Source organism: Pristis pectinata, chromosome 11, assembly GCF_009764475.1.
Source record: "Pristis pectinata isolate sPriPec2 chromosome 11, sPriPec2.1.pri, whole genome shotgun sequence".
In the NCBI taxonomy this organism is placed as follows: domain Eukaryota; kingdom Metazoa; phylum Chordata; class Chondrichthyes; order Rhinopristiformes; family Pristidae; genus Pristis; species Pristis pectinata.
In genome coordinates, this window is record NC_067415.1 from 38,649,113 (window position 1) to 38,663,345 (window position 14,233).

Below are 14,233 nucleotides of genomic sequence, written 5' to 3' on the forward strand. Positions count from 1 at the left end.
TACCCACCCCACCTCCCCTCTTTTGTCCACCTACAACTGCTCCATTTTCCCCCCTATATAATGGGCTTTCCCTTTTCCTATCTTCAGTCCTGAAGAAGGATCCTGACCCGAAACGTTAACCATCTGCTTTTCTCCACAGATGCTGCCTGGTCTGCTGAGTTCTTCCAGTATCTTGTTGTTTTCTCATCTAGATTCCAGCATCAGCAGTCCTTTGTTTCTCTTGATCTCACATTCTGTACATTTCACTTTCTAATGTTCTTCCCTGACCTTCTCATATTGAGGAGCAGGGATGGTGGGGAAGGAGAGAGGATGGGGTCATTTTCAAGGACTATGTCTCCCCCTAAATCAATGTCACTGTTCCACCTTATTCCTTTTCAAGTGCTAGATATTGGTTATGCAGCTGGAAAAGACATGCAAATAGCTCAGGTAGAATCAGGTATTGAGGCAGACATTGCCTGTGCTTTCCAATCTAGAAGCACAGAACAGGTCAAAGAATTTTTGGGCCCATGCAAGGATTTGTATGCTTTAAAACTATTATTTCATATTTTATTTTTAATATGCATTTAATAATTCATCCACAATAGCACTGTGCGCTTTCTTATACGTTTAGAAAAGTATATAAATATTATTTATCACTTAAGATTACATATGTAAAATCTTAAAATATAATTCTTAAAAGTTGGACACTTATGCAAATGTATTGAATTTAGTGCACAAGGCACACAGTTAACACAAAAAATATTGGTACAAAATTACTTTCAGTTTATACTCCCATAAAGTATGGAAACTATCTAAGTTCATAGCTTTCTATTAAATGAACTCATACATATAATAATTCATTTCATGTGCCTTGTTTTTCTTCAGTTCTCTCATGCTACCCTCTTTCATGCAATTCTACACTTAAGTGCAGGTATTGTACTTACAGGCATCTATCAGTGCATAACAATAAAAGTTATCATCCTAAATATTTACAAATGGGGCTCTAAAATAGAAAATCTGTATGTTTTCTGTGGTTGGAGGAAGTGATGAAGACATGCAAGTTTAACGATTGACTTACAATTTATTTTCAATTCTGTTGTCTTTGTTACTTTATATTTCCTGCCAAGGTGCATGAATTCAAGTTTACATGTGTACATCCCATCATCTTTGGGGCTTGCATCTTTAATTAGCAGTTTTCCAGAAAAACTGTAGTAGTTTTGGTTGTCAATTTTAATAGGAGTGCAGTCCTGAAAAAGAAAGCAATACTGCAAGTGTATATTGCCCTATTTTTTTTCCAGCTATCAGAAACACATTTTGGCCTGTAAGTTTAAAAATCGGTAAAATGTAGATTTCCAGTTCATACTGGAAATTTAAATTTCCAACATACTGACAATGGGAGATTAACCTATCTAACCACTGCATATCAGCAGTAGATCACGCTGATAGCAAAGCTGTAAATTACTATAATTTACAACCTTGTCACAATGGTGATGGAACAAATATTAAAAATGTACCTTGATTAGTAAGTTCATATTGATAGAAATAGAAGAGAACCTAATGGAAGAGATAAAAATGTGCGGTTCCTACCTTCTGAGGAATATGGTACCACATATTTTGATTCAAGTTTGTACTCAAAGTGTTCTGGGAAGATGTTTACTGGAACAATAACTGTTATATATTACACCAAAAGAAAATAATATAATGACAGAAAATATTTTATTTTTAAAAAATTAAAGGGATTATATGTACCAATCAAAGAAGAATACACAAGGATTCAAAACTGCAGAAAAATGACAAAAACTACATGCTGTCCTAATGACCAATAATTGAAAAAAAATGAAGAAGCTGGAAATCCAGAATTAAAACAAAAAATGCTGGAAATACTCAACAGGCCAGCCAGGATGCTTCTGTGAAGTGAGAAACAGAGCTAACATTTCAGGTCCACTGGAAGTTAGAAGTATTTCTAGCTCTTGTATTTTAAATCCCAATGACCAAGTCTGGCCTTGTTTAGATACAAGAGGAGCAGTCTTGGTGGAGAACCCCACATGAAATAAGAAATAGGAAAACCATAGAACCATAGAACCATACAGCACAAAACAGGCCCTTCAGCCCACCATGTTGTGCCGTTCATCAAGCCACCCTCACACTATCTAACACTTTCCTCCCGCATATCCCTCTATCTCACATTCCTCCATGTGCCTATCCAACAAACTCTTGAACCTGTCCAATGTATCTGCCTCCACCACCACCCCAGGCAGTGCATTCCATGCACCAACCACTCTCTGGGTGAAAAACCTGCCCCTGACATCTCCCCTGAACCTCCCGCCCATAACCTTAAAGCCATGCCCTCTTGTCTTGAGCATTGGTGCTCTGGGAAGGAGGTGCTGACTATCTACTCCATCTATTCCTCTCAATATTTTATATACCTCTATCATGTCTCCTCTCATTCTTCTCCTTTCCAGTGAATAAAGCCCTAGCACCTTAAGCCTTTCCTCATATTCAATACGGTCTAATCCAGGCAGCATCCTGGTAAATCTCCTCTGCACCCTCTCCAACGCCTCCACATCCTTCCTATAATGCAGCGACCAAAACTGAACACAGTACTCTAAGTGTGGTCTAACTAGAGTTTTTTAAAGCTGCATCGTCACATCGCGAAAAAGGTCTTGGGATTTTCCTTAACCCTACTAGCCAACGCCTTTTCATGTCCCCTTCTAGCTCTCCTCAGCCCTTTCTTAAGTTCCTTCCTCGCTGCTCTATATTCCTCACGGGCCCTGTCTGAACCTTGCTGCTTATACCTTATGTATACTACCTTCTTCTCCCTAACTAGTCGTTCCACCTCTCTCGTCACCCACGGTCTTTCACCCTGCCATTCCTTCTCTGCCTCACCGGGACATATTTATCCCTAACATCCTGCATAAGATCCCTGAACGTTGACCACATCTCCATGGTACATTTCCCTTCAAAAAGGACATCCCAATTTACACTCCCAAGTTCTCCTCTTATAGCCTCATAGTTCACCCTTCCCCAATTAAATCTCTCTGTCCTCTCTGCACCTGTCCCTGTCCATGACAATTTTAAAGGTTATGGAGCAATGGTCACTGTCCCCCAAATGCTCTCCCACCAATAGATCCTTCCCCTGTCCCGGTTCATTTCCTAAAACTAGATCTAGCATGGCATTCCTTCTAGACGGCCTGTCGACATACTGCGTCAGGAATCCCTCCTGGACACATTTAACAAATTCCGTCCCATCTAAACCTTTGGCACTAAGCAGGTTCCAGTCTATAGTTGGGAAGTTGAAGTCTCCCATTATAACAACCCTGTTATTTTTGCTTCCCTCCAAACACTGCCTGCCAATCTGCTCCTCTATATCTCTACTGCTACCAGGGGGCCTATAGAATACTCCTAGTAGAGTAACTGCTCCTTTCTTGTTCCTTACTTCCACCCATATGGGCTCTAGAGAGGATCCTTCTACAACATCCATCCTTTCCACAGCTGTAACAGTGTCCCTGACCAGTATCGCCACCCCTCCTCCTCTTCTCCCCTCCTCCCTATCCCTCTTAAAACACCGAAAACCAGGAATATTCAATATCCACTCCTGCCCTGACATCAGCCACGTCTCAGTAATAGCCACAATATCATAGTCCCCCATACTTATCCAAGCCCTCAGTTCATCTCCCTTATTCCTGACACTTCTTGTATTTAAGTAAACACACTTCAGTCCATCTACCTTACTACTTTTATAGCCTGTATTCTGCTTCTCCTTCCCCAAAGCCTCTCTACCTGTTAGATCTGACTTTTCCCCATCTCCTTCTTCCACTGACCTATTCCTCTGGTTCCCTTCCCCCTCACAAACTAGTTTAAACCCTCCCCAACCACCCTAGCAAACCTAGCCGCAAGGATATTGGCCCCCTTCTGGTTAGGGTGGAACCCATCCGCTCTGTACAGGTCCCACCTTCCTGAGAAGAGATCCCAATGATCCAGAAGTCTAAAAGCCTCACTCCTGCACCAACTTCTCAGCCACGCATTTATCTGCCACGTCCTCCTGTTCCTGCCTTCACTATCGCGTGGCACCAGCAGCAATCCCGAGATTGCTACCCTTGAGGTCCTGTTCCTCAGTCTTCTGCTTAGCTCCCTGAACTCGCTCTTCAGGACCTCATCCCCCTTCCTACCTATGTCATTGGTGCCAACATGGACCACAACTTCTGGCTGCTCTCCCTCCTGCTCAAGAATCCTGTGGACCCAATCAGTGACATACCGGACCCTGGCACCTGGGAGGCAACATACCATCCGGGATTCATGCTCACTGCCACAGAACCTCCTATCTGTTTCCCTGACTATCAAGTCCCCTATCACTACCGCATGTCTCTTTCCCACCCTTCACTTCTGAGCAGCAGGACCAGTCCCAGTGCTAGATCTGGTTACTGCAGCTAGGCCCCTGCAAGTCATCCCCCTCAACAGCCTCCAAGGCGGAACACCTGTTACTGAGGGGAACAGCCTCCGGGGTTCCCTGCTCTGTCTGCCTGCCTGACTTCTTCTTCCTCTTCCCTCCCCTGACAGTCACCATTCTATCTGCATCCTGAACCTCAGATGTACCTGCTCTAAGAGGGGAGACTGCCTCCTGATGGACCGTGTCTACATAACTCTCTCCCTCCCTTATGCTGCGCAGTGTTTGTAGCTGTGACTCCAGCTCATCAACTCTGAGCCGAAGTTCCTCCAGCCTGCCGAAGTTCCTCAGTAATGAATCATAATAACATATGGGTGTTTTATACTACTTGAGTGTTAAATTTCTACATGTGCTCACACAAATGGTTGTTTGACAATATTGTCTTTATATTGGTATATCATTATTGTCACATGTACTGAGGTATAGTGAAAAACTTTGTTTTGCATGCCATCCATACAGATCATTTCATCACATCAGTGTATTGAGGTAGTACAAGGGAAAAGCAACAACAGAATGCAGAATAAAGTGTTACAGTTACAGAGAAAGTGCAGTGCAGGCAAACAATAAGGTGCGGGGCCACAACAAGGTAGATTGTGAGGTCAAGAGTCCATCTTATCATACTAGGGGACCGTTCAGTAGTCTTATAACAAGCTGTCCTTGAGCCTGGTGGAACATGCTTTCAGGCTTTTGTATCTTCTGCCCAATGGAAGGGGGGAAAGAAGAGAGAATGTCCAGGGTGGGTGGGGTCTTTGATTATGTTGGCAGCAAGAACGATAGACAGGGTCCATAGAGGGGAGGCTGGTTTCTGTGATGTGCTGAGCTGTGACCACAACTCTCTGCAGTTTCTTGCAATCTTGGGGAGAGGAGTTATCATACCAAGCCATGATGTATCCAGATAGGATGCTCTCTAATGGTCATATATAAAAATTGGTGAGTGTCAAAGGGGAACTGCAAAATTTCTTTAGCCTCCTGAGGAAGGAGAGCTGCTGGAGTGCTTTCCTGGCCATGGCGTTTATGTGGTTGGACCAGGACAGGTTATTGGTGATGTTCACTCTAGGAACTTGAAGCTCTCAACCCTCTCAACCACAGTAACATTGATGTAAACAGGACCATGTGCACAATTTTCTCATCCAAATGGAAAGTAGGCTTTTAACGTATCCAGTTGAAAGATATTGAGCTTACTACAAGCAAAAAAGGATACAGAGGCATTTAGGGACGGTTGCAAGATGGAGCAAGCGTCAGACGAGCATACTTTGCCTCATGCGATGGTTGGGATGAAGAGAGAACTGCAAATTTCATTTGGGCCACAGCAGCTGATGTTTGTGGTAGGGGAAGTGCAGAGAGGCATTTCTATTCAGTTGCCTGCTGCTATGGCCTATCTGAAACTCATGGCTATTAGTGCAACCAAACAGCCATGGCAGCAAAGTACATCTACCAACACCTGCATCTTCTTCCACAACCTCATCATTTTTTCTTGTGTAACTCCTGCTCCTCATCTGAAGAGGCTGTGTCTTCTAATATGTTTATGCCCAGCCCTCACTGTGGTTCTATGCTGTGGACCATCACTAATCTTGCTGCAGAGGCAGGTACAATATTGAGGACTTCTTTAGTGGTCAAGGCACCAAAGCATTTTAAGCGTACCATTGGCATGCTCAATATCCTTTTGGGGGACAGCTATGGTTGTATCACTCCTTTGATTGTGGGCATCTGCACAGAATCAACAGCCAGGTATTCAGAGGCCTGCCTTTGTCTGAGTAGCCAGCTGTTACACCTGCTTCGAGAAGTGAATAAACCAGTGAAGGCTGAATGGCACAGGATAATGTAGGCATGGCAGCTCTGACAAAGGGTCTTCGACCTGAAATGTCAGATCTGTTTCTCTTCCCATAGATGTGGCCTGCAGAGTAGTTCCAGCATTTTTTGTTCTTATTTTAGATTTCCAGCATTTTTTTTATTTTCAGTTAATTTTCATTTCGCGTATCACCCTCCATACTGCAGGAATTCAACAGGAGCATTAAGTCCAAGAGCCTTCTCATTCTGTCCCATTCTTGCTGCAAGTGATTTGCATAGCACCTCTTGCAGCCTGTTACCTAATTGATACTCTTGTCTCCAGCCAACCGAAAAATCCTGCAGACATCACCCATGGACATTGAAATGATTCAGAATCACAGATATTAAGGGCTGTTTTCACTTTAACAGACATGAGGCAGAGCACATCCACTTGAAGCAGCAGGCACCAGATCTTGTGCAAGGGGGCTGCAATGATCTTGCATGACCAGTGTGATAGCAGAGAACTACTGATGTACCATTCTTCTGAGCATGTCTGTATAAACCTGCATGCAGAGCAGAACTGCTGCTGATCTGATTGCCTAGACCGTACCTCTGGGTGCTACTGCATTGTTGAAAGATTATCACCCTTTTTGTATCTTGGTGGAGACTGGTTAGCCACATAAGCAACATGGTTAGCTCATCAATCACATTGAACCCTACTCTGCTCAAGCTACTCTGCTCCTCTTGTGGCCAGACTGCAGACAGCAGGAACTATCACTTTTCACTGTTTCCAAATGTTTCTGATGATCAGAATTTTTAAAAAAATAAATCTTTTAAATTAATTTTTTTAAATCATAAATTTATTAAAAACACAAAACCTATTAATTGAACAAGTATATATAAGATACAAAAGAAAAACTAGCTAAACTTAACTTATAAGTGAATATCAGGAACCTCATTCAAATTAATAGAGCCACAATGGATGTACCTGCTGTGGCTGGTGTAAAGCTGAGGGTTGAGATACAAAGAGTATCCAGCTCCACAGTTCAACAACTTACAAAACACCCCTGAATTCAGTGATAAGTCCAGGAGCAGAGCAAGAGGTCAGTCAAGTGCTGACGTAACCTCCAGCATGTTGTCAACCTCTACTCAGCAATGTGCAGACACAGAAACCCAGAATATACTACCACTGGCACTGAGACCAGTCATCAGTGCATTCTGGCCTAGCAGCTCTAATCCTTCCAAAACCTCCTTTAAAGTTTGCCAAGGATATAAACAACACAGTTCCTGTGATCAATCATTGTCTCAGTGTTGCTTAGAAGGACTGTGAGAAGCTGAAATATTTAAGGTTACATTCTCTGCTATTCATCTTCCATTCGCTGCCAATCTCAGTTGGAGGGGAAACTCTGGGCAAAATCCCATATTTTCCACTGAATTTGTTAATGAAAAATTAATTTATTTAAATTACCAAACTGTAAATCCCACAATATTTCTGGATTGTCACCAGAATGGCTCAGGATAAGTTCAGAAATTATATCATATCACATTTCCAGCTCACCAATTATTTTTGAGAATTTAACCCTTCTGCTGCCTGCAAAGCCTACCCACTATTGTGCATTACAATTCCATCCCTTGCCTATGCCTCTCACTTCATGAATGCTGCCTGACCTGTTGAGTTTTTCTCATACTTTTTTAGATTTCCAGCTACAGTTTGCTTTTGTTGATTTATAGTGACAATGCTTTTACAAAACATTTAGGGTTATGGGAAGCATGGGTGAACTTCCAGTCCCCACAAGGAAAATTTAGGACTCCATCACCTTTCTTATGGGCATAGTTGAGATCTGTCACCAAGAAACCAAATTTTATTTAAACTAAAATAAATTAAATAAAACTAAGGGAGACAAACATTTTTGAGACTGCTTTATGCTTGATGATCCATATGCATTGACAACCATAAAGAAAACATACTTGGGTAACCTCACTGACCACAGCAACAGTGCATCATTTCCTCTTATTATAAGCATAATCAAATGCTGTGAGAGAAAAAATGACTTTATTTAAACTAAACTAATTAAATTAACCACGTGAGACAAATCATTTTATAAATTGTTTTCATCTGTTGTTTCACCAACAGACAGTCATAATTGTAAATTATGAATAACCAAACCTACTCATTTGACATCACTGACCATTCTAACATACTTACTTAGTGAAGACGTAATCTGTTTACAACCATGGGCACAATCTCCCACACTTCAACACTCCTTGCCAACACTTACAGTGTGTACCCACAATTCATGCAAATTTTTTTTTATATAGAGACATCTGAACTGTCATGTTATTGTCCTATCCTATCTTACACTTCTATTTAGCAAGGCTCTGTGCTCAGCAGCACAGTCTTTCCAAATATGCCGTGTAATTCCATGAAATTAGTTTGCAGTTTGAACAATGAATCTGTGATATAAAGTGATTTAAAAGCATACCACATTTTCCATTTTAGCTTTGTATTTTGTACACACCTTGTACCACTGTAGATGGAAAGGGTTCTGTGAAAAGTCATCTATCCCAGTACAGTAAATATATACAGAAGTGGGAGTTTCTTCCAAAGTTGGTTGGAGACAATCACGATGAAAGCACTGGTTTTGGGGCAGTTCGAATACTTGTATTTGAATAACTTCCATTATACAAAAGGTTATACTCCTGAAATATAAATATTGATCATAACAAATTAATGAAAGTTTGATGAAATTCTAACCAGCTCCCTTTGACTTTCAATGGTATTATCATAATCTAAACACCAGTCCCCTCATTAACAACCTGGGTGGTCATAAGAAGTGCTACAAGGGCAGGTCTGTGGCACATGACTCACCTCCAAACTGTCCAAAACCTTTCCAGCATTAACAAAGCACAAATTAGGAGAATGATGAATTCATTCAGAATTTCATATACATTCAGCTATTCTCCAGACATTTACCTATACAACATGAACCATTACTAACCTAGATGAAGGTAATTCTCTTTAATTCCATAATTCAACCATTCATCATGTCTCTTTCTCACTTGCAGAAGAAAGCAGAACTTACTGACCTCAAGTAACAACTGTAATTCCCAGAGTCTGTCAACAATGCAGGCAAAAACCAAAGGGAAAGGCCATTTAAATGAATACGCTGTTCTTGATCAGTGGTTATAATCTCAAGATTATTCTTGAGGCATTGAACTACAAGGGAATCATTATTTTCTGCTTTTAGCATGTCATCATCAAAACATTTGAATGTAAATGCCTCCTGTTGAAGAATGTTGTATCGTATTTCATTGCTCAGATCAAGGCAGTTATCTGAAAATGTAGGAAGAAAACCACATTTAATTTAGGAAAATAGGTATTGTATTCTTGGTTTCAATGGAGATCAGTTCATTATGACTCAGTACATTAATCAGAAAATCTATATTATAGAGATAGAGTCAACCTTTTTTAGGAAAGCACTTTCCTTCAGGTCAGAGAATTGACCCCAGAAAACATAATTCTCCAGCTCCCTAATAGTACCCAGTTCAGGAAGACCATTCCCACCCAATAACTGGAATCTTATTTTTTTTTAGATATTGACACGAGATGTAGCCCAGAATGTCTGGGAAGAAAGGCAGAATTGCAGCAGGAGGAACTATCGGTAGCCTCTTTACTCAAGTTAATATTGTTACAAAGATATGCTAATAATCAATGTGAAGTAGAAAATACTATATGCAAATGAGTGCTGAGGAATTGTGGAATTTCTGCTTCAGTCAGGTATTTTTGGAGTTGTACCTTCCCTTCGCAACTTCCGCATTCAATAATCATATAACCGGGTCTGAATGTGGAATGGTGGTCAGGAAGGGGAGGAAGAAACTTACATTTGTACACAGGTAGGAGCCCTTCTGTGCATGATCAACATGTCCAGGATGCTTCCTCTGTTCACAGGCTGCACAGAAGTACCTAATGGACCTGAACTACAGCAGTGCAGAAGTTCTCAAATGTGGCATGGGATCAACTGCTATTAGTCATCTCCAGTGAAAGCCCCATGCAAGGCTAACAGCAACAATAACTTTCAATTTATAGAAGATGATGTTGGAAACCCAAAATTATAAACAACATGTTAGGTATACGCAAAAGATCAGGCAGCATCTATACTGAGAGGAGGAAAACCAATGTTTCAGAACTATGAAAACTCAGCAAAATTCATGGAAAGGAAAGTATAGCTAACATATCAGATCCACAAATTTTCATCACAACTTGACTGATGAAAGGTCATGGATCTGAAGTTTTAACCTAACAACAGCAGAATACACGAAATATAAAGCTGTGTTCAGGAGGTTAGGAATGGAGAACAGGCCCTGGTGAAGAGTGTGAGGTGTCACATCAGTTAGGGCCTTAGTGGAGCAGGAGTGCAGCTGTAGAGTCTTCTTGGGAACTTGGGGAGGGGAAGAAATTTATATAGGTACACTGAATGGTTATCACCATTCCATTTGGGGAAAGTGTACTTTAATCATGTAGCACAGCAATAAATTGCAATGTGAGGTCATACATTTAGTTACTCTTGAGACTACATTCCGATTACAGCTTTCAAAATGTAAAATTGCTCCTGTCTTTTAAACATTGCCAATGACATAATCTATAATCAGGTCTTGATTTTTAATATGAAAAATGTTTCATCAGTATCATTAAAATCACTTTTGGTGCCAAACCACAGAAGGAGAAACCAGGATAGATGACCAAAACCATTATCAAAAAGGTGGGTTGTGAGGAGTGTGTTAAATGTGCTGTGAAAGGTAGGGAATTAGAGAGATCTATACAAGAAATTGCAGAGTGTAAGGACTTTGACCCTGAAAGTACAGCCATCTATGGTAGATAATTGTGCAGCTGCCAGAAGGGAAAGAGTGCAGAGATACCCCAGCCTTACGAGGCTGGAGGAGGCTATGGAGATGTAGGGAATGTGAAGGCAAGTAGGTGCAATCAAACTAAGACCCTCTATAGATCAGAGGGCACCAAAACTGTGGGTGAATGGAATATGGAGTGGGTTAAAATACATGCAACCAAATTTTGGAAAGTTTATGCAGGTAGAAAGGTGGGAGGCTGGCCAGTAGAATATTGGAACCATTTCTCCTTCCACAGAGGCTGCCTGACCTGCTGAGTGTTTCCAGTATTCTGTTTCTGATTTCTACCATCTGCAATCTTTGATTTTCTTTTATTGTCGGAATAGTCAAGTCTAGAGATAAAATGGTGTGGCTGGGGATTTCAGCCACAGCCGAGGTGTGATCAATGTCAGGCACACTGCCTTGCTGATTAAGCTGCTGTAGTCAGAAGTTCTCAAGTCAACTACCACACCAGCTCAACGTGAGACAGCTGGCAGGGAACTGAGTTCATGACAGGTACCAAAGGCACTGGCTTCAGTTATCCCATTGTTAGATTGGAGGAAATTTGTTCTCATCCGATTTTAAATTTTCAACAAGAACTGAGGAATCCGGAGATCTAGTGGTGAAATAGAGCTGAAAATCATCAGCAGATCTGTGGAATGAGTTATTTTTGGGTTAAGGAATGTATGAAGGTGTGAAATAGAAAGGAAATGAGGGTAAATCCTTGGGGATGCTCCAGAGGTGCAGTGTAATTTTATTGGTTAAGTAATTCACATTAAACTATTCTGTTGAACAATTTACCTGGTATAGCCACAATTTGATGGATCTGTGCAGCAAGGATAATTGACAATAAAGATGCCATTCCACTTCTGTAAAAATGTGAAAAACTTTAAAACTCCATGTCTTTCTAAATGACATCTTATACATAAGAAGTAACAAAATTATGATAATACTTTGACAAAACTACTACAGATTTTATTAATGTAAGGCTTCAGATAGCATTGGCAATTAACTTCTTAAATTATAATGAGGTGCAAGCTATTTTTTACTTAAAGAAAACAGTAGCTGAACAGTAACAGATTCAAAAAAACAGACAGTAACATTACAGCCCAATGTAAAATGCTTTTGCATATTCTGATTATACATACGTTTCAATAATTAACCATTTCTCACAATACTTTTATTGAACTTTTCATCTGTCCTAAAAAGGATTATTCTAATTACAGAAAATTCTTTGCATGCTTCTGATCTGAACTGCTTGTCACTACTCTTATGATATGAGCTGAAGTTGTTAAATTCAAAATTTTCTCTTCAACAAATTCTTTTCATTAATAATTACAATCTGTAAAGGTAACATCTTGTTTCTGGGATTTGCAAGCTTTGCATCAGCCCTTCCTCCAACATCTGCCCCTACTCTGGCCAAACTATCATTCCTCCACTCACATTGTGGCCTCAGCTGACCCACCCCAGCTCACACAACTAAACATCTGACTACCAATCACAACTCTAAAAGTATCATTCCTACCACCTTGACCATCTGGTCCATCATCCCTGTGATTACTGTAGCCAGACCTGCATCAGGAATGAGGAGTGGGATATTTGCAGACAGGCTTAGCTATCTCACAGTTTGCTCATCTCAAAGCAAGGCGGCTATGGGATAGCTAAGCCAACAGAGAAGGAGATAAGGAACCTAGAAGACCACTGAAGAACAGAGGTTAGAGAAAATGGGGATGCCTGTGGTATCATCTTGATAGCAATCAGGGCTATGATTGTATCAAAGACTACTTTAGTTATGGGACCAACAGACTATGACCAGAAGTGGGATTCTCTAACACGCACGCCGATCACACAGGAAGAAAGATGTCAAAAGTGGTTGATCGTATGCTTTCTCATTTCAGGTTGACTTAAGTGTGCTGAATAAACTGATATACTGTATATTGGTATCTCTTCTAGTATGCATAAAAATTCTTTGTTTAATGTAATCACAGACAGTGTGGAAAAGCAATTCATACAGAGACACAAACAGTTGGATTTAGGACACTAACCCAAGGAAATAAATAAATTAGACCACACCATGCCATGTGTTCGTTTCAATCAAACTGTTTTCTGAAAACCTTTGCGGTCTGACTGTCCACAAAATTTACAAACCCACGGAAGAGTAAAAAAATTATGTTTTCACCATGTTGAGATCTATCCCCAAAAACCTTCAGAAATATTGACACCCAAATCATTGCAATGTGAAATCCATTCACCAGCCTTTCAAAATCCTGATAAATCCAGAACATTTTCCATTCAAACACCTTTGCCTGATAGTGGTCAAACCATCAAACAGGATGATCTATCTTGGGAGAATAATGGATTAATTCATTAATACAGTGTGAAAATGAACCAGTGTTTGTGGCTGAACAACGATTCATAATTAGTTTCTCTGAAATGTGCAATATATTATCCTCTCTGATAAAGGACCCAAAATAATGGCCCAGACTCAGCAGGAATTTCCAGGAACTGCTGGCAGGATTTCTTGATGGCAAGGCCCTTCACAGCAAAAGGGTGTTCTATTTTGAAAGAGCATTGTGTGAAGGAGGCAAGAAACCCCCACCAAAAAAAAAGCTGGAAGTCTCAGCGAGATTGGCAAAAGGCATAGAACATACAAGTAAGGAGATTATGGTACAACTTTATAAAACATTGCTTGGGCCACAGCTGAGTACCGTGTACCAATCTGGTCACTGCACTATAAGAAGGATGTAATTGCACTGGAGGGAGTGCAGTGAAGAATTACCAGGATATAGCTTGGGATGGAATGTTTCAGTTATGAGGAAAGACTGGAGTAATGTCAGCGAATGCTGAGAGTTTTTGCAGAAATTTTCCTGCAAAAATCATGCCAATTCTTTGACTACTTTGTGTTTAATTCTCATTTATAATAATCCCTCACTCAATAATTTGTACATCCCACACAATGAAGAATGTAAATTATCACTAATTTTAACATCTTCCTGAACAAAATATGAAGTCTAAATAAAAAGCAAATTGCACCAATTTTATAGACTTAATTATCTTTTGTTTAAAGTAAGATGGTGATAATTATTTAGTTTACGTTCCCCCATTCAGAATGTTGCAATAGGGTGGTAAAGTCAAAGTCGAGTTTATTGTCACATGCACAAG

General features: G+C 40.4%; 1 protein-coding gene across 1 annotated transcript in view; it reads right to left on the reverse strand.

Annotated features, from left to right (window-relative positions):
* LOC127576160 (interleukin-1 receptor type 1-like) overlaps positions 1–14,233 on the reverse strand; it is a 29,798-nt gene that overhangs the window by 13,907 nt on the left and 1,658 nt on the right. Inside the window, 1 exon segment of the mRNA XM_052026548.1 lies at positions 1,127–1,226. Coding sequence (XP_051882508.1) covers positions 1,127–1,226 — 100 coding nt within the window.